This window comes from Dermacentor albipictus, chromosome 3, assembly GCF_038994185.2.
Source record: "Dermacentor albipictus isolate Rhodes 1998 colony chromosome 3, USDA_Dalb.pri_finalv2, whole genome shotgun sequence".
NCBI lineage: Eukaryota > Metazoa > Arthropoda > Arachnida > Ixodida > Ixodidae > Dermacentor > Dermacentor albipictus.
The window spans coordinates 185,227,973-185,250,125 of record NC_091823.1 but is presented as its reverse complement, the minus strand read 5'-3'; the positions used below and the strand labels follow the sequence as shown (position 1 = coordinate 185,250,125).

Below are 22,153 nucleotides of genomic sequence, written 5' to 3'. Positions count from 1 at the left end.
ATGTGGCAGCCCTGTGGCGGAAAAATCAAAGGATATGTAAGTGTTGAGCCTCCCCACAACTTCCGATAGCATTGCGAACTTTGAAGGAAATTAATTTAGCCACCTGTCATTTCAGCACAAATGTATGACCATTTGGTTCTACTTGTTATTTCTATAACATTTCTTCTCAATTCCGTTACTTCAGTGCCTCTATTCAGAACAATTCTATCAATTTTCATAGAGAAGGTTAACTGCCTTGAGTTGAAAAATGCCCAGTGCGCTCGCCACGAAATCAAATCGAGTCGCCACCTGGCAGACACCGGCTGAATCACGCACAGTGTGGATTGCACCAGGCACCATCTGCTAGCCACTGCTTGTTTGTTTACATGGGCATGTACGGCATGCATATCCTCTAAAGTTCTTTGTGCTGTTATTGCAATGAATGTAAATGCTGGTATGCATTTTTTTGATGAGGTACAGAAGCAGCTAACTTGGTTCTGTAGACTTTGGGTTTTGATAAGATAATATACACACTAAAAAAAAGAACATTTAGCATCATTTTAAACAAATGAGGTGGTCAGCATGAGAAGTGAATGCTGCATTTTAGTGACTACTTGAGGCAATATGTTAATCATTTTGCAACTGTTGTGATACCACGAAACATTTATGAAGCAGCATGTTGGTCACTGAGCAGAGGAAAAAAAAAGAAGCTGCCATGTCATATCACAGGACATAATCTTAGGGACATAATACTGACTGTTGCTTAATGGTTACACGACAAGCCGTAGCTGTGCCTGAGGTTGCTCTGATTTCATTATAAAGAAATGACATTGCCTTGAATATGAATTGTGGCTCATGGTACTTTGATATGTTGCTAGAAAAATATTCAGTATATTCCAGCATATCGCTGAAGGTCGTGTGATGCGAGCAATAGGATGGACCATATTGAGCGATTTTCTGGCGCCATACCAAAGTACCAAGTGCCAGAATACGATGTTATTCCCGTTGTTTGCTATCTGTGTAACTGAAGCCAATGAAGGCTCAATGCAGCAAGCACACGGATACAGCGAGCGCCTGAGTATGCAAGTATGTCTTCACCTATCCACGCTAATGTGCCGACTGCCACCTATAGTTTGATGTCGTGGCGAATAAGCAACATGTTTCTTTCTTACTGGGACCTTGGGCCTAGTGACACTTGTACAGTACTCGTTTTGTAAAAAAAAGAGAGAGAGGAAAGAAAGGAGAGGTTGCATTACGTACATTGTGCCCTCCTTTCTTTGTTTTTATTGATATTAATATGTTCTGAAGTTCAATTTTTTTTCTCAGCAAATGTGTTTCTCAGCAAACAAGGACGACAATGATAAAGCAAGGAACAATGATGTCAACATCAAGATGGCAAGTGCAAAGGTGGCACGATGGCTCGAGGTCTGGGTACAATATAAATATGTAACGACTTTCTTGTTTGCGACTACTGTCAAGAAAATGCTTCACAAGGTGTGGCTCAGTCGCTATGTTAACTGAGTGCTTGATTGAAAAGTGTCCTGGTGACTATTGCACTGCAGGCATACACGTACAGTGCGTCGTGCGACAGCTGTGGCGATGGGGCAGAGAAGCTCTTTGAGTTTGTGCTGCTGATCGGCTACCGGTGCATCGACCCCAGCATGTCTCCCCAGCCTGACGTGCTGCACCGCTATCCCAAGGAGGTACGTGAAGGTGCTGCAGCAGGCTTTGCCTCAAGTGGCCGGGCTTGTGTTAACAAAATGTTCAGCATGGGGGTGGACAAATAATTCCAAATTAGGGCCACCCAGATGAACTATATATGCATTAGCTTGCTTTCATTGTTATTAAGGGTATTCACTTAAATAATTTTGTATTAAAATGAAGTCGACACACAACTCTAGTAGATGAAGAAAACAGGCTGGCTTTAGGAAAGGATATGCAACAATGGATCACCTCTATTATGTCACCAGTCTTGAAATTGTCATGTTGCCAAAGTATAGCCAGTCTATCAATGTGGCCTTCATGAATTGCAAAAAGATGTTCGTTTTAGCAACTGTCATGGAGGCATTATGTGGTCAAAGAGTACAGAAAGCATATGTGGATAGGTTAGTGAATATGTGTAGAGATTCCACAACTATTGAGTACAGTTAAAGCTGAGTATAGTGAATCTCATGGGACCACTAAAAATCACTCATATATTGAAATATGATTGTATCAAAAATACATAAATTGGCTTTAAAAACTAAAGTGAACAGCAGGAACCTCCTAAATCTGCAAGCAGCACATCCGCAAAAGGGTTTATGTACGGATTGCACGCGGTTGACCTCTGGTGTGATGTCCGGCTCTATTCCAAAATGGCTTCGCTCGAGCACAAAGTAACTAATTAACGCATGAAATCATGGAAGCAGCGCACATCACCTGGTCAAAAAACGCATGAGTCAGTAGCCCCTCCTTATCGATTACGTCCAAAGAACTGGCATATTAAGGGCGGGGGGGAGGGGGGGAGGGAGGGAGGGAGGGGGGAGGGATATGATGATTACAGTTATCTCCCTTGTTCAGTGTGGCATGTATGATTGACTGAATATATGTATGTTTTTTGGTTTCTCCTGTTGGTTGGAGCTGTTATATATTCTTCGTTCCAAGCAATAAACTTCAGTTGCAAGTCAGCACTCGTCCGTGACGTGTCTTCCTCCTTGTCCCAGTTAAAACCACGCTGTTCTGTTTCAAATATGGTTTATGTCAATTATGAAGACCATAGTAGTAGTTGGAACTTGCGTTTATATCATTCCTGCCTGGTGCCCTCGGAGCTCGTACAGACCTCGATCTGTTAACACTTCACAAGTGTGTGTCACATAGTAAAACACGTTGTGGGGCTAGTTGGTGCATGGCTTTCAATAGAATAAGCGCCAAAAGTGACGGCACACAAGAAGAAATACAGACAGGACAAGGCGCTACTTGCAACTGTTTATTGAAATGACAAGTGGCTGATTACATAGCCATGAGGAGAGGAGAACGAAAAAAGAGGGACACTGAATATGTGAATGCGCACGTGCGAGAACACTGAAGATATAGGGAATCACGCTTAATCTAATCTGCGCGTGAATTGTTGGAGGCCAACGAGATTAAGAAAAGAGGGGACAACTGTGTCAATACCCCGTCTTTGAATATATACACGAATGAAAGCATGTTTTTAGATAAGTTTTATATTTAGATTAAGCGTGATTCCCTGTATCTTCAGTGTTCTCGCACGTGCACATTCACATATTCAGTGTCCCACTTTTTTCGTTCTCCTCTCCTCATGGCTATATAATCAGCCACTTGTCATTTCAATAAACAGTTGCAAGTAGCGCATTGTCCTATTTGTATTTCTTCTTATGTGCCGTCACTTTTGGCGCTTATTCTATTGAAAGTGTGTCACATATGTCACTGTGCCGACAGCCACTGAAGTAAAGTTGTGAGCCTCTGCAGCAGGATGACACTGCAGTGATGACGACCCAGGGATTCTCAAGTTGGCTACCACACAATAACCATGCAGCAGTGTGAGGATAGATAATGCACCTTGAGCCATTGCAACCACTGCACATAAAATCGCTGATAATGTTGCTGACTGTCAGTTAATCGCACAGCAAGCACTTACATAATTTTTGCATATCTGAACATGCTACGTCACTGCTGCCAAAGGTTACTGAAGCCCCAAAGTGTCCATGAGTTCTATCAATTTTCTTGTGTTATTCGCCTGTTTGGGCTGATCCATCTCTGGTTTAGGTGGCGTTCTTATTAATCCTACTTTTCGACCACAATCTTTCTTTTTCCAATGCTTCAGTACTGTCACAGTTGTGAACATGCAATGTGTATGATCTTGCGGCCTTCGCAGTGCCTATGGTGCCACTGGGGTAGATTTTATTTCTGCAGGCTATGATAGCTGCAGGCAACGTCAATAAGTCTGGTTTATAACCCCAGTCGACAAGAAATATCTGCTGCTGATGGTGGTGCTCCTTTCGTTGTGGTTTTGTAATTTGCAGATATGCGTGATAATCCAGGTTACAAATTCATTATTTTGAAGTGCTACTGATACAGAGAAAGCATAAATTTCATTTGTTTTTTTGGAAATATTCTGTGTTTCTAAATTTGTAATATACTAAAATATTTTCACATATAAATAGGCTTTTGGCTAGGGACTTTTCAAATTTTCATTGATGTGAAAAAATGGGTAATATTAAGCTTGTAGTAATGAGATTTCATTGTACTTCTTAAAAAGGGATAGAATATCCGATAATGGTGTCAAGCATGGTCTGAGTCAATAACATTAAGCACTATAAAAGTAACCATAACATGGTGGACACAGGCCAAACTGATTAACTTCTAAGGAACTTAAGTTCTTTATTACAAAGTGCTATGGAAGAGGAACTAACACAGGCGGCTCCTAACTGACACATCGATAATACCTCAAAGATTTCTCTGGCCATCTGATTGCTGTACCTTTTCAATACACATGTGTCGTCCAGGAGTGGTGAACAGCCACACTTTGCACAATGAACAGCCAGATTACTGCCAGTCTTAATCTTGACACAGTGCGCATGCTCACGTAAACGTTCATTAATACAACATCCTGTTTGCCCTATGTAAGTGCAGCTGCAAGAGGTGGGAATGGAATACACTACATTGGTGCTGCAATCCACAGGCTTGGCGACATGCTGCTTATTGCACAGTCCAGGTGTTCTCCGGCTTTCGTTGGCTTTTTTGCACATCCTTCCCAACTTGTTAGGCGCAGTAAACACGACCTTTACACCGGCCCAGCCTGCAGCTTTCTTGATGCGATGGGACACTCCATGTATATACGGGATCACAACAGCCTTAGTTAAATCATCACCTGCTTTGCGCTGTTTCTTGGGGGAACGAGCGTCTTGCAATAAAATTTCCACCAAGGATGACAGCAGTTGTGCAGGATAGCCACTTGCCTTAAGCCGCTGGACTTGATTGGAGAGGCTGCTGGACATCAAGTGGGGGCAAGAGCGAACGACCGCATTTCTAAAGGCCCCTAGGGCAATGGAACACTTCACCACTTTAGAATGGTTGGATGTGTAGGGGAGAAGGTGTTTTTTGGAACGCGGAGCATACATCCAAGACATGTGCCCTTCTTGGAGGTGTAGTGCAAGGTCAAGGAAGTAGATTTGGCCGTTTTTCGGCAATTTTCTTGTGAATGTCAAACCTCGAAATCATAAAGAACTGAAGTTCCTTAGAAGTTAATCAGTTTGGCCTGTGTCCACCATGTTATGGTTACTTTTTTATTTATTTATTTATTTCAATACCCTAAAGGCCCAATGCGGGCATTACATAAGGGGGGATTCATCAAAGAAAACTTATAAATATACAACACAGGTTATAAATGGCTGAATACAGAAATAAACGAGTTAAGAAGCCAGGTACAAGTTATTAAGAAAGAAACAATGGCTAGGAACAGGAACTGGAAAATTGCACATGTAGCAAATTCCAAAAAAAAAGAAAAAGAACAAAAAGCACCTTCAGAAGTTCCAAAACATGGCATCTAACATTTCACGCAACAATACGGCTGGCACGCACAAAAAAAAGAAAAAGAAAAAAAGAAGAAAAAGAAAAAAAAAACAACGACGCACATCATTTTACGTTGGAATCTTCCAAGTATGACCAAAGAGCTGTCTGAAATGATGATGTTTCAGCGATAGCCGCAATGCTAGAAGGAAGCGAATTCCACTCTTCGATAGCCAGGACCAAAGGTGAGTATTTGAATCGTTCTGTTCGAGCGAAAATGGGTTTAATCTTCTTCATATGATCTACACGAGCCGATGTGTGCGGCGCCGGGAGAAGATGTGAACTTGCAAATGGTGTGTTATTGTGGTAGAGAGTGTGGAAAAAGGATAATCGGCTGAATTTTCTGCGCATGACCAGAGGCGGGAGATTGAGCGATATTTTCAGTGATGTTACACTTTGATATTGAGAGTAACGGGAAAGGATGAATCGTGCAGCCTTGTTTTGTATAGATTCTAACATGTTAATAAGATAGGTATAATGAGGGTTCCAGATCACTGAGGCGTATTCTATCACAGGCCTGATTAGCATGTTGAATGCGTGAAGTTTTGTATCCTGGTTGGCTTGGTGTAGTCGGTGTTTAAGAAGACCAAGTTTTTTTAAGGCTTTGGTAGTAATCAGTTCTATATGAGTGCTCCAGAATAAATTAGAGGTAAGATTTACGCCGAGGTATTTTACCGACGCTGCAGTTTCTATGGTAGTATTATTAACAGTGTAGGCATTAAGACTTGTGTTCGCAGCGGAAGTAAACTTGACATGTTTAGTTTTGTCTGCGTTAACAACCATTTGCCACCTGGCGCACCAGTGAGTTAGTTCATCAAGGTCAGTCTGGAGAGCAATGATGTCGCAAGGGCTTGATATTGCTCGGTAAATTACGCAGTCGTCTGCAAATAGCCGTATTGATGATGTTATGTTCGACGTGATGTCATTAATATATATTAAGAAAAGCAGTGGACCCAGCACCGAACCCTGGGGTACCCCTGAAGCAACGCCTGTACGTCTTGATAAGAAGCTATTGTGTGATATTGTTTAATGTTATTGACGCATGCGCAGCAGGAGCTGACCGACGATGACTCGCCTTCCCCTTCTTCTTTCACTCTCTTTATGCCCGTTGCGAATTGTATATATTTGCGCAGGCTCCAATAAAGGTGTTGGCAGTCAGCGCTCGTCCTGTGTCCTTCCTTGTCCGTGTGTTTTTTTTGTCGCTGTTGTAAATATGAATGATCCGTGCCAACTAGCTCGCACCCAAACCCTTCTGAGTGGCAGCACATGCCAGGAAAGAAAAAGTTAGGAAATTGGTACGCTTTTTAAACATACAGACGGTGCCGTAAATGTATGGCACCAACCATTTTGGACTCGTTCGCGGTGCTGTATATTTACGTCATTGACCCTGAAAGGGCTAAAGTAACGAACATGGATATAATGAATTGTCAGTTATAAAGAAGTAAATTTAAAATTTACTTGGTCATGCTTTACTGTATGTACTCATGCAATAGCCACAGGTGTTTTTTCCCCGAGATTTAGGGTAAAATCAGGGGTGCAGCCATTACACGGAGAAAAAGACATTTTTTTTCCGTAAATATTTTCGGTGGTACTTGCCATTATTGAACTACAGTACTCGCTTGTACTGGCTCTGGCTTTTGGCTATTCCCATAGCACGACATACCTGCTGGCTGCAATAAATGGCAATGCCCCACAGACCAGTGACAACAGTGTCTCAGAGGCAGCCGCTAAATATTGGAAGCACTTTTGCTGCCTAAAGGTGCCAAAAGGCCAGCACGGCTGCAATTGTTACATTGCTTAACAGATAACACTGCCAACCTTCTCAAATATATTAAAAATTACCTGCGTATGGCTATGCAGGTAATGTTTAACTATATTTTTGGGGGACTTCTTTTACTATGTTTCAGGTGTGACTTTTACATCGGTGTGGCTTTTACGCGGCCATTACTTGAGTATATATGGTATTTAGGTGGAATATTCTCCTATAATAAAATCAAAAATTCATGATTTGACTAGGTATCAGTTATAGAGAAGCAAAATGTTAAATACTGTCAACAACAGATTTTTTTGGGCACCTGATTTTTGGGCCTGCGCAATTATTTGAACTTAGCTGTGGCACTGCCACGTACCCCTAGCACCAGCACGTAACGCCTGTTTCACGTGCAAGTAGTAATTGTGCGATGGTGATGCTGTGGTGCGACTTTGCTTCACGTGCATTTCTTTTTTTTGTGATGCTGAAACAGCCTGTGGCTTCCCTTGATTACACCAGAGGGCACATGTGAGATGCAGTTTTTGCGTAAAAATACACTGTACTGACTCATCTGTTTCATGTTTCACTTCCTCTTTCAAGACCGTATTATATAGAAATTTGGCTTGAAATTGGTCGAATGACGGAAGGTGCTTGCCCTGCCTACATGTGCAAATGGCCTGGAGACCAGGCCTGGTCAGCCTTTGATCCCATCCCCATTTCCCCTCGGTGCCATTGTGCAGCGCCCTCTTTCGACTGAAGCACAACCCCACACACAAAAAAAAGGCCGAAACAAGAAAACCATGCATACAATATTTTGCACCTTGTGAATGGCAGCTTCAGTCAATGTGTTCCTCACTGGATGTCATCTGCTAGAAAAGCGCCGCCAGCTTGAGTGACACCATCCTTGTGACGTGCTCCTCGCGTCACTGCTTGTGAACCATTGGTCAGGTGCTGTTGGCGCTAACGGATTTTTTAAAGTGTTTCAGTCGTGACTGCAGTGGAAGCATGCTGCTTCAAAAACAAGATTTTTGGGCATCTGTAGACTTGCTTGCATAGTATCGTTCCAACTTTTTGAGGATCGACCAACAGGCATGTTGAAAGTGGGACAACATTGCCAAGTTCGTTTGCCTTCAGTGATTGTTCGAAACAGCTAACCTCATTTGTGTGTCTGGACCAAAAGAAATGTCGCAAGGGTCATATTCAGCCTTCCATTTGTATCTGTGCTTATTTTGCTACACCTAAGCATTAACATATGTTAATGCATTAGGATTATTGGGGTACTTCATGCACTTTCCAGGGTCTATCTATCTATGTATGTATGTATGTATGTATGTATGTATGTATGTATGTATGTATGTATGTATGTATGTATGTATGTATGTATGTATGTATGTATGTATGTATGTATGTATGTTGTAGGGGTTGAGGGATGGACTTTGGGATGAAAACCAAACTTGGGAGTATTTATTTTACATTATATACAGAAAGGTGAGACTCAAGTAACAGTCGTACAGTCATTACGGGCCGGCAGCAACTCGGACGCTGCGGCCCGCGGCAAGAAGTTCGAGAGAGGTGAATCAGGGAATCAGGGAATGCTCTGGTCTCTCTGGAATGCTTCTTTTAAACCTTTGGAAGACTGAAAGTCGCGTCATGTTCGACCAATGGGAGAGTCCGCTCAGATGACGCCATTTTCAGCCAATGGTTGGCGCCCGTGTCGCGTTGTCACACCCGGCGGCTCTCTGCGGTCTTGCCTCGCAGACTTGAAATGCGCTTCTTCAAAGGAGAAGTGGGGGCGCTTATTCTCCATTGTCCGAAGGCCCACCTGCTCCCCGTGCTACGGCCCCGCAGCGGTAGCAAATGTCTTCTTCAAAGGCGAAGAAGGGTGACGATTGGGTTCCATTGTCCGAGGGCTCCTTCTAATCCCGGCGGCGTACGAACTTGCTTGCAAGTGTCCTGCCTCAGGAATGTGGCACCCCTGCTTCTGCATTCCTCAATTAGCTGTGCTGCGATTCGAAGTGGTTTGGGGAACTCGAAGTAGCCTCAGGAAAAGGCGCCATATCTAACAATGTATGTATGTATGTATGTATGTATGTATGTATGTATGTATGTATGTATGTATGTATGTATGTATGTATGTATGTATGTATGCATGCATGCATGCATTCATGCATGCATGTATGTATGTATGTATGTATGTATGTATGTATGTATGTACAGATGGACGGACGGACGGACAGGTGGGTATGTGGGTGCTTGTGTGTTTGTCTGTCGGTCTGTCTTTGAATCTAACCATTTTTCTGCCTACTTGAGTCACTGGGTCGTCAGTGGTGGAATAAATAGCAGATCAAGCAGCTGGACTTAGGTAGCAGTGTTCGAAATCAACGATCGGACCAACTTGGGTCAATGATTATATGGCATTGTGTATGTATGTGCCGCTCTTCAATGTACCTATTTCGCGCCAACATGGGTCACTGTAGATGGAGGACCAGGCAGGTACTGCTATTCGTAGAAACTCTTTGACACCGACTTGAAGTGCTGGGTGTGTTCCACTTCAATGAATCAATGGTCTTCAATGAACCTCTTTGATGCCAACTTAGATCATTGGGTAGGTCCCAGTAATGTGTGCCACTTTTCAAGTAACAGCTTTGATGCCAGCTTAGGTAACTAGGTAAGTAACACTGAGAATGTGCTGCTTTACAGTGATGAAAAAAATCCTTTAAACAAATGCTGAGTGGAATTGAACCCATGTCAGAAGGTCTTCATAAGGAGAGCAGCCTGGCTGTTTAACAGGCTGTGCCAACAAAATGCACTGTGTACCATATTGACTCGATTCTATGCACCCTCGATTGCAATGTGCGCCTGTTCACTGCTGTGATAAATAGAAACAGTCGGTTTTGCACCAAAGGAGAAGCATTGATTGCGATAGCAAATGAGTAGAAAGCTATATGAAAAGTAAGCATAGTAGTTTTATCGGCCATATAAACTTTTAAACATCGGCTTACTAACCAAATTAACAAGCATGGCATCATGCACAAGCAAGCACGAACATGTCTCACTCAGTGACCGCGGAAACTCTTTATCAAAACGTTGGAGTGAGGAAGTGTGATAGCAGGAGCTAGCGAATTGACCTTTGTGCGGCCTGTCGCTTCAACGTGACCTAAGCGACGAGAACACAACACGGAGTGCCTAGACTGTCTCCATCGCAGATTGCTTTCAAGATAGGTATCTGTATCTTTGGCGCCTGTGATTGCTAGGTGGAGACATTGAAGCGAATCTGGGTCCAATGACCAAAGCGCAAGAAGAAAAGCTTGACATACGGTATTCAGTGCCGTACAATGCTTGGAAGCGAGTGCAGTAATTCTAACTTGTTGCAATCAGTGAACAAAGTGTTACACATACACATTGAACTAAAAAATGATCTTGAATTACTAGCTAAACGCGTACATTAAGTTGAAGCTAAACTTGAGTCACTTTGCTCAGAGAGACCAATCTCAAGCCAAGACGTTAATCTAGCAAAAATGCAAAATCAAATCCAGGATTTAGAATAAAAATTTGCGTCAGGAGTGTCGCCTCAGTCTTGCAGGAGCAGCGAGCATGATATATCGATGATGCACGACAGAATAGACGATTTGGAAAACCGCTTGAGGCACTCTAATCTTCTCTTTTATGGCATACAAGATATGGATGATTCGGAAGACTGGGAAACGTCCGAGCAAATAGTAACTAAATTCTGCAAAGACCAACTAGGAGTATCAACACCTTCAATCGCGCGTGCGCATCACCTTAGATGATTTTCAAATGAACACACTGGACCAATTATTCTGAGATTTTTCAATGAAAAAGAAATCAAAACAATGCTTAGTAATGGCCACAAGCTGAAAGATACTAACTTTGGAATTTCTCGTGATTACTCCGAGGCGGTTCGCGATAAAAGACGTAAACTATGGCAGTTCTCAAAACCACAACGAAAGAAAAAGACCATGTAAGCCTTGTCTTTAACAAACTAAAAATGAACAAGGAAGTGTACGTATGGGGCACTCAAGCAAATTGTGTGAAGCTTCTTTCCCCGGTTGTGTCTCCAGTTTGACATGGCACCAACCTTTCAACTTCACCTAAGCTTCCACAAACACCACAAACATTAACAAATAGTATGATTAGTACTAAGGACGGTTGCTGCTTTTTGTTCACTAACGTTAGAAGCGTTTTTCTAAAAATGTCGCACTAGCTTCACTAATCGACTCAATAACGGCAACAGTAATAGCATTAACTGAAACTTGGTTGAATCATGCTATTCCTAATGAAAACATATTTGTTTGTGGAACTGATTTTAATAGCTTTCGTTGCAATAGGAAAAATCGCCGACGTGGTGGTGTCCTCCTTGCAATAAACAGACAGTATATTGTAGTGCCTATCGTTATGAGCACTTTCCTTGAATGCGTAGTGACTTGTTTTAAATTCAGGTCAAGTAACATAACTCTTGGTGTCCTTTATCGCCCACCAGACCTCACTCATGGGTTCGCAGCAGAATTTCATCGCATTTTTATCGAACTTACTCATCTGTTTCCACATTCTAATGTAATCATTTTTACTGATTTTAATTTCCCAGACATAGCATGGTCCACTCAATCAACCTATAGCACACAGTCAGAGTCCCATGTGTTCCTCCAGTGTTTCTCGATTTCAGTCTAACCCAGTTAATTTCAAGCCTGACAAGATGTTCTGCGCACTCTTCTAATATTCTTGATTTGATCCTAACGAACAATCCAAATATATGTTCTGAAATAACTCATATTAGTGATCTATCCGATCATGATGTTTTAACTGGTCGCTTCGTTCCTTCACCTATCAAAAGGCAAATTATCAGCAAGGAGATTAGGTGTTACAAAAGAACTGACTTTGATCATATTAACAATGAACTATCGCTTTTTTCTGTCGACTTTCTGAGAGATTACTTGTGGCGGACAGTAGAAGAAAACTGGTCACTACTTAAAAACGCACTCACTACTCTCATAGATAAATACATCCCAATCATTTCCATAAAATCCGATAACACTGCTCCTTGGTTTTTGCTAAACCTTCGTCGCCTAAATAGCAAGAAAAAAAAGATTATTCAGGCAAGCTGACAAAAATAGATCATCTGAATCCTGGCGTCCGTACAAAGCATGTGACAAAGAATACCAAAGTTTACTCAACTATAAACGGGACCTGTCATCGATGTTAACAACTGGCCCTCGGCGCTTTTGACGTGTCATTAATCCCAAGCATAATCCTGACATCGTCCTTACTGTACATGACGGCGCAGCGATAACTGACATTGATTGTTCCCAACTACTGAACGAAACATTTTCATTGGTATTCACGCGCAAATGTTTAGAACCATTGTCCATCATGACTTGCACTGATTCGTTTATGCTGGAAGTAATAATTACCGATTCTGGAATTTATTCTCTCCTTACTTATCTTAAGATTTCATCTTCCACTGATAATACTGGCTTAAATAAAACAATTCTAAAAAATATAGCCCCAGGCATCTTCCCAATACTGTTCGCCTTATTTTCACAATCACTGTAAACAGGCGTTATCCCTCACGGTTGGAAGGTGGCTAAGGTAGTGCCATTCTTCAAGTCTGGGGATCATTCTTCACCGCTTAACTATCAACCAATTTTTGTAACAAGTAACATCTGTAAATTAGTCGAACATATTATACACTCCCAGGTCATTAACTACCTTGAAGAACATAACCTCATATTTAATTTAAGCAGCAGCACGGTTTAGCAGAGGCTATTCATGTGACACTCGGCTCGCTGGCTTTATTCACAACATACATTCATCAGTAGACACCGGAATTCAAGTAGATGCCATATTCCTAGATTATTCAAAAGCATTCGACTGTGTCCCTCATCGTCGACTTATTCACAAACTTACATAGCTGAACATTGACTCTACTGTTGTCACATGGATAAAAGACTTTCTAACAGGATGCAATTTGCATCGGTTAACACTCACAACTCATCTCTAGTCCCCGTAACATCTGGTGTACCACAGGGAAGTGTGCTTGGGCCCCTAATTTTTCTAATTTATATTAATGATCTACCAGACGGCATCAAATCCAATATCAAACTTTTTGCTGATTGCATCATATATGGTAATATTCACTCTGTGAACATGACATTCTTCAATCTAACCTAAACGCACTAAACGTATGGTGTTCAACTTGGCTAATGCCTCTAAATCTTGCTAAAACCTAATTCATGTGTTTTACTATAAATCTTGCTAAAACTAAATTCATGTCTTTTACTAATCAGGCACCCCAAATATCAACATCTTACATCTGAAACGACAGCCTTGTTGAACAAGTTTTCAGCTACAAATACCTTGGCGTACACCGAACCCCTAACTTGACGTGGAATAATCACATTAACCATACCCTCGTTTCTGCAAACCGTTCGCTTGGTTTCCTTAAACATAACCTCAAACGTGCTCCCGTACACTTACACAAATTCGCGTACACAACAGTAATACGCCCTAGAATAGAGTATGGGTCAGCCATATGGGATCCCCATCAGACATACCTAATAACTGACTTAGAAGCCCTGCAAGACCGTGCCGTATGCTGCATCTTTTCATATTATTCACGAGAAACCAGTGTAACAGCATTAAAACATCGCTCTGAGCTTGAAGCTTTGTCCCTTCGCCGTAATATATCTCGTTTAACACTATTCCATAAGCTTTACTATCACGTATCTCTGCTTAACGAGTTCATGTGTGAACCCTCAGCCATTTTTTTGCGTTGGGATCATTCTTGCAAAGCCGGATGCATCATGTGTCATTCCCTCGCATTTGATCAGTCATTTATACCTCGCACCGCGAAAGAGTGGAATAATCTGCCAGCGCACATTGTCACGGAAACAAATGCTTCGAAATTTAGATGCTCTACGCAGTACCACGCACACCTAATATATCACGTTTAACTCTCTGATTTATAACCAAAGCCTCCACGACGTTGGCATAGTTTGTACAAATCATTTACAGTTGCTGTACTGATAACTATTTCTAAATTTTTTTATATATACGTTGATGCACTAATTTTGTCCCAGTTTTGTTTTTCTGTTGTATTTACATTTACACACTGTTTGTCTCACAGATGTAACCTTTACCCTATGTAATACCCTCCCTAGAGGGCCTTTAGGGTTATTGTGAAATAAATAAATAAATATTTTACCTCTCACTTGGCAGTTCACCGCTAAATGACGTAACCAATTACATACCCGCTGTGGTTGCTCAGTGGCTATGGTGTTGGGCTGCTGAGCACGAGGTCACGGGATCGAATCCTGGCCACGGCGGCTGCATTTCGGTGGGGCGAAATGCGAAAACACCCGTGTACTTAGATTTAGTTACACGTTAAAAAACCCCAGGTAGTCGAAATCTCCAGAGTCCTCCACTACGGCGTGCCTCATAATCAGAAAGTGGTTTTGGCATGTAAAACCCCATAATTGAATTGAACCGGCTACATAGAAAACATTTCTGGTGTCCCCTTTGTCTACTAATTTGCCCCTGTTTCTTCATCACTGCTACTGCTGTTGCGTGCGCATCTTTGTCACCCTTTCCCAAATCTCTCAATTCTTGTGCCTCTACAAACTGAGCTATTTGTTCTGCCATCTGCTCCACGGTTTGTAGTTTTTTCTCTTTAAGGAATATCGCCAAACTGCTGCTACACCTGGCAAGAAATTGTTCACCTATGACTTTGTCGCGAACCCATTCATACATTTTGTCCGTCTCGGACAGCTCTATCCATCTCTCAAAATAATTTGTTAGATGACATGCAAACTGCTTGCCTTTTGCTGAATCTAAAGGCTTACATGACCTAAACTTCTCTTGGAACCCTTCTGCGGTCAACCAGAATCTATGCAATAAAGTTTTCTTCACCTTGTCATAGTCATCCTAGGTATACTTTGTGACGCAAAATACATTTCTTGAAAAGGGACATAAGAAAGGAAGACAGTGAAGCGCCAACTGTCTTGGCGCTTCACTGTCTTCCTTTCTTTTGTCCCTTTTCATGAAATGTATTTTGCGCCACAAAGTATACCTAGGAAATCTAAGCAACAACTTGCCCAAGAAGAAGTCCTTTTGTCATAGTCTGATAACTCCTCTGCTTTCATACACCCAAAGACACTCAGAGCCTTGCCCACTAAACACAGGCCTAAAGCATTAGCCCACTTGCTCCTCTCCCAGCCTTGCCCGACTGCTATTCTTTGAAACCGATGCAAATATGCATCCAGGTCATCACTCCGCTCATTGAAAGGTGGCATCAATTTCCTAGGGCAAATCGGCCTTGGGCTGGAAGAAGGTGAGTCGGATGACGCCGATCTGGGTATACTCATGCCATCATGAGAGCTTGCTCCCATTTCCACTAGTTTTATCTTCAATTCTAAATTTTTTTTCTCTTTTGTGCTCTTCGCACGTTCATGTTGCTTTTTGAAGAACGCCATCGTCTTGTCCTTTGACAGGTTTAAATCTTTAGCTATCGCCACCAAACGTTCCCACTTTATCTCTAAACCACCAACATCAGTTACACAGCTGAAATAGATTACTGGAACGTATCCCAGAATGGATCCTGGAACGTATCCCGGAATTGATCCTGGAATGGATCTTGGAAAGAATCCCGGAATGGCTCCTGGCAGGATCGCCAATTGTCGCGTGTCACCGATCTCGGGGGCGTGTGGATGTTGCGAGACATGGGGTTGGGAGACGCAGGGCAGCACTGCAAATAGATTTTAATTACACTCAAAACTCAAGAGCCACGTCGATAATGCCAGCTCAGCACCGCTTCTCTCTCGATCACAACTCGAGTCACGCACCTCAAGGGCTTGCCATTCGGAGCGATACATGCACATCGTCCTCTTCCTTTCTCTCTGCGCCGTGTGCCTCTTACATATGACAGTGTTGCTTTTCAATGAACGTCTTTGATGCCAACTTGGGTAACTAGGTAAGGGGCACTGGGAATGTGCTGCTTTACAGTGATGAAAAATATTGTAACGGAAGGATGAAAGAAGACAGAGGAGGAAGAAGATCGGAGACGCTGGCTGCTGCGTGTTGTTGGTGGTTAGCCATCTTATCTAATCTCACTCATTTTGTATATATATTGTGAATACAATCTTCTATCCTCCCAACATCTCCGCAACATATTGGTGAGAGGTGCGGGGTTTTACGGCTAAAAACGGAGCTCTGCAGTGCACGTCGCATCACCGTTCACACCATGAACGACAGTGAGCACTCGGAATCAACATTGTTGCCGCCTCCTACGTCACCGTCGCATGGTACATCGCTGTCACCTTCAGCTGTCGTGCAACCTAAGGATCCTGGAACTTTGTGCAGGACCGATGGCGCCGACGTTGAGGAGTGGGTGGCTATGTAGATATGCGTGAGTGGAATCAACAGTTGAGACCCTATGCTTTTGCTAGCTAACCTGTTGTTCTACCTCAGAGGCATGGCAAAGGTGTTGTACGAAAACCACGAAGAGGAGCTAACCAGCTGGTACCATTGCAAAGAGAAATTTTTCAACCATTCACACGACTTCCCAATACTGCCACAACGTCGACGTGTGAAGATCAACCCGCACAGCAGCGTACGTCGCCATCAAAGAATGTGGTGCAAATCATTAGACGTGAACTGGATGCGATGGCGCCTGCAGCTTTCTGTTCACGTAGCCCCGATGCTACCACATTTTCAGTTCTCCTCGTACAAGCCAGCATTCGCCAGGAACTTGAAAACATTAGCCTACTGTCGCTAACCCCAGAGCCAACAAACGCCCTTCTACAATTTTCGCTCCACTCCGACATTTCTCTCTGCCTTATCGCAACCCAACTGAATGGAGAACTGAGGATGGCCAGCTGATATGTTTCACTTGTCGCTGCATTGGCCATGTCGCCCGATACTGTCGCAACTCGTGGCCCTCAACACCTCGCACGCCGACCAGCCTGAGCTGTTTTGGTGGGAATGCCCGCAATCTTTTGCCCACAGCCCACAGTCTTAACACCGCCAACAACTCTGCTAGGAACACGTGGTACAGTCGCTCACCATCGCCACATGGACTCCAATCTCGTTCACCGCAAATATGTTGCCCACCTTCCCGTTCCCTGCAGCCACATCGCCTTTCCTCTCCTGTGGCTTTTTGGCCACACTCTGTTGGAAAAATAGGAAATATAGCCCCAGGATATGGTGCTGCATTGCCAACTACTGCAGCAAATCATCTGTCTGTGCCCTTAAGGAGAAATGTAATTGATGTTAAAATAGACGGCGTACCTGTCCAAGCACTCACCAACAGTGGAGCCCACGTATCTCTGATGAGTGCTAGCCTACATAGATGTTTAAAGGTTCTCACCCCAGCAGCTGCCCGAGTGCTTCGTATGGCCGATGGCGGCGTGCTGGTTGTTCTTGGAATGTGTACTGCACCTTTAAGTATAGCCGGCCGCCCTACTTCTGTTTTCCTTGCTGTGATTGACAACTGCGCTCCTGATGTTATCCTTGGATTGGGCTTTTTATCCATTCATCCTGCTCTCATCAACTGCGTGAACGGCGTTCTTCAGTTAGAACTGCTTCAACTCGCTGATGCTCCAAGCGCCGCCCCACCGCACTTGCGCTCGCTTCACGATGTGCGTCTGTCACCCAAGGCAGTTACTTACGTCACTTTGACCGCCCAGCCACAGGTTCCTGACGGTGACTATGTGCTTCGCCCCATCATTGACGGGCTTTTAAACCGGAACGTTGCTGTTTTGCATATGTTGATCAAGGTTACTAATAACGATGTCATTTTACCGCTTCTGAATTTCAGCCTGTGCCCTCAAGTGATTCCAGCGGGCATGTTCTTGGCCAGCATTTATAGTGGGTCTGAATTTGACATTGAAAGTCTGAATGCCGAGAGTGGCTTATTAGCGCCAATTGCAACTCACAGCTCTGGTTCCTTAAAGGATGACTTCGTGCAAATGATTACACCTGACCTCACGTCTGCACAGGCCACGGACGTACGTCTCCTGCTTGAATCTACAGTGACATCTTTGATTTCGGCAACAGGCCAAACATCTGTTGTTCACCACCATTTGAACACTGGAGACATGAATCCTATTCGTCAGCATCCCTATCGGGTATCGCATGCTGAACGTCGAGTCATCCAATCAGAAGTGAACAAAATGCTCCGCAAAGGGGTCATTGAGCCATCAGCCAGCCCTTGGGGGGCTGATGGCTCTGTTGTCCTCGTGAAAAAGAAAGATGGTACCTGGTGTTTTTGCGTCGATTATCACCACTTAAACAAGATCATGCGAAAAGACGTCTACCCACTACCACGCATCGATGACACCTTGGACTGCTTGCACGGAGCTAAATACTTCTCATCCATCGATGTCCGATCTGGCTACTGGCAAATTTCAGTTGACGAAATGGACCGTGAGATGATGGCCTTCATCACGCCAAATGGCTTATATCAGTTCAAAGTCATGCCCTTTGGCCTATGCAATGTTCCTGCGACATTTGAACTTATGATGGACTCCCTTCTTGCGAGGCTACAAATGGACCACCTGTCTTTGTTACCTTGATGACTTAAAAGGAAGAGGTCTGGACACCGACAAAAATGGTTTAAAATAGTTATTTACGTTTCGGCTCCCCCATGGGAGCCTTGTTCAGATTGTGAACAGTAATGTGTTGGCACTCAATCAGTATAATGACACAATCTATTGCCACCGTTCAAACGAGTTACGCATCAGGCGTGTACTGCAGTACTGCGTGTACCCATGTAATCGGTGTCACCCACGACAAGCCGCGACTCCCGCATTTGCTACAGCTGCGGTTTGCCTGGACACATTGCTAGGTATTGCCACCGCTGCCAGCTGCGTGCTTCACGGTTTAATTCCTATACACCCCGCGTGCCCGCTGATGAGCCCTGGCCGTATTCCAGTTCCTTTCAGTGGCGGCAGCAGGGATGTGCGAACCGCAGTGACTCCCCCGTTTCCGATCGCAGCCTCACACCACCACCGACACGACAACGGCGTTCTCCATCACCTCGTCGTTGCTCGTTGTCACCACCACCGCTAGGAAACTAGCTGGTGCAGCCGACGGGGGTGAGGCCGCAATATGTTCATCTTCAAGATTCAAGACCCCCTTGTGTTAAATTGTTTAAAAAGAAAGTGTGTGTTTTAGTTGACAATGTGAGTGCTTTTGCTTTATTTGACATCGGGGCGGCAGTTTCTGTTATGAGCTTGTCCTTCAAAAATCGTCTTGGACAAAAAGTTATGTTTTCTTGGGATTGGAACACTACCTTTCGCGGAGTTGGCGGAAAATGTTATGCCCACTTGGGGTCTGTTCTGTTTCAGTTACGATAGGGGACCAGACATTTTGAAGTGAATCTACTGTGCTTGCACGTACAACGCATAACACTATTTTAGGAATTAATTTCTTGTGTGAGTTGGGGGGCTACTTTGGATTGTGGAAATGGCGCTATTTCTCTTCGCCACGACGCGCGAACTTAAATGATGGATAACACCAGGGATGACGCCGACGTTCTCTCTGTGTCGCAAGATGTGTGTTTGCCCTCTCAGACTGCAATGTTTGTACCTGTCGATACTTCTTGTCCTCGTACAGGTTCTTGTTGTGGTTTGGCCGAGCCCGATTATAACAATGCGCTCAAGAAAAATGTGATAGTCCCTCACTCCCTCGTTGTCACCACTGATGGCTGGACAGTGAACGTTTCAACCCAATCCATAACATTGTCGCTAGGACTTAAACTGGCAAGTTTTGATGAAGCCGTTGTCGGCATCGGAACGGTCGAAATGTCAACTGCCGAAAAGAAATCCAACCACGATCCCAACCATGATAATTCTGCTGACTTTAAGCGCATGATTAGCAAGTCACTGTCTTCTAGTGAGCAGTGTCTGCCTGAAGGAGTGTTCGCTCGCTACGCCACAGTGTTTGATTTTGCTCAAGGCCAACGACCGTCTGATACACCACCGGCATCTCGTATGCAACACCACATCCATACAAGGCAAGCGACGCCAATTCATCAGAAGCCCTATCGCGTTTCACCTTCAGAGAGAAAAGTCATCGCCGAGCAGGTTGAAGAAATGTTACAGAAAGGAGTGATCCAGGAATCATGTGGCCCTTGGGCTGCTCCTGTGATCCTAGTCAAGAAAAAAGACAACTCATGGAGATTCTGTGTGGACTACCACCGCCTAAACCCTGTCACAAAGAAAGACCTGTACCCCCTACCACGAATAGATGACGCCGTCAACTGCCTCCACTCCGCATTGTATTTGTGTTCTGTTCAGTTACGGTCAGGATATTGGCAAATTCCTATGCACCCCTCAGACAAGGAGAAGACAGCCTTCGTGACACCTGATGGTCTCTTTGAGTTCAACGTTATGCCCTTTGGCTTATGCAACATTACAGTGACATTCGAGTGATTTATGGATACCGTGCTCCACGGACTCAAATAGGAAATTTGCATGTGCGATTTAGACGACGTCATTATCTACGGCCGGACATTTCATGAGCACAATCAGCACCTGTCGGTCGTTTTTGACTGTATCCAGCAAGCTGGCCTTATTTTAAACTCGAAGAAATGTCATTTCGGTGAGCATCAAGCCCTCGTACTAGGCTTTCTGGTTGACAAAGACGGCATATGACCAGACCTTGAAAAGATAGCAGTGGTTCGCAACTTCCAACAGCCACACACGGTGAAAGATCTGCGAAGTTTTTTGGGCCTTTGCTCATATTTCTGGCACTTTATCAAGAATTTCGCACAGCTTGCCTCTCCCCTCACGTCTCTCCTTCACAAAGACACCCCATACTTGTGGACTGCTGACTGCAAGTCGACGTTTCAGCAGCTGAAATTTTTGTTGACTTCTGGACTGGTTCTGTGGCATTTTGATCCGCAGGAGTCAACTGAGCTGCATACTGATGCCGGCGGTGCGGGTGTTGGTGCTGTGCTTGTTCAGCTCTGTGGTGGCCGTGAGCATGTCATTGCCTACGCTAGTCCGACACTTACAAAAGCAGAGACAAACTACACCATTACTGAACTCGAGTGCCTAGCAGTCGTCTTTGCCATTCAGAAGTTGCGCCCGTATCTCATGGCCGCGCATTCACGATAGTGACTCACCATCATTCACTCTGTTGGCTCGTTGGGCTGCGTGACCCTTCTGGCCGGTTAGCCCGCTGGGCTTTGCACCTTCAAGAGTATAGCTTTTCCGTTAACTACAACAGCAGACGCTGTCACACGGATGCTGACTGCCTATCTCATCTCCCTTCGCCACGCACTAAAGCTGAGGTGGTGACTTCGATGACTACCTAGCCTCCATCTCTTCCAACTTTCCAGACCTGAGTACCTTCGAGAGTGAGCAACGTTGCGACCCTACCTTGAAACCCCTACAAGCAGCTGCACGTGAGCCAGCAGGAAAAACACTGTTTACTTTTCGTAATGGTTTGCTGTACAAAAAAAATTACTCGGCTGATGGTCCTGCTGTCCTTTGCTGCATGCATGACGATATTACGTCCGGGCACCTTGGCTTTACCCGCACACTACACCGACTTCGACAAAGATTTTTCTGGCCCAAGCTCTGGAAAACAACGAAACAGTATTTTGCCAGCTGTACTGTTTACCAGCGCCACAAGCAAACTACGATGGCTCCAGCAGGCTATTTGCAACCAGTTAGGCCACCGATGTTACCTTTTGAAAAAGTCGGCATCGACTTGCTTGTCCCACTCTCGTCCTGGACGTCAGCTGGCTACCACTGGATTATAGTATGGGTACATTACCTTACTCGCTACACGGAAATGGCGGCATTTCCATCTGCCACTGCAGCAGATGTCTTC

At 44.1% G+C, this 22,153-nt stretch overlaps 1 protein-coding gene across 11 annotated transcripts in view; it reads left to right on the top strand.

The window, feature by feature from the left end:
- LOC139057669 (DENN domain-containing protein 2D-like) overlaps positions 1 to 22,153 on the top strand; it is a 614,144-nt gene that overhangs the window by 185,122 nt on the left and 406,869 nt on the right. For all 11 annotated transcript variants that reach the window (XM_070536315.1, XM_070536318.1, XM_070536317.1 and 8 more), the window contains exon 5: positions 1,542 to 1,682. In XM_070536315.1, the coding sequence (XP_070392416.1) occupies positions 1,542 to 1,682 (141 nt within the window). The remainder of the gene's footprint in view (positions 1 to 1,541; positions 1,683 to 22,153) is intronic.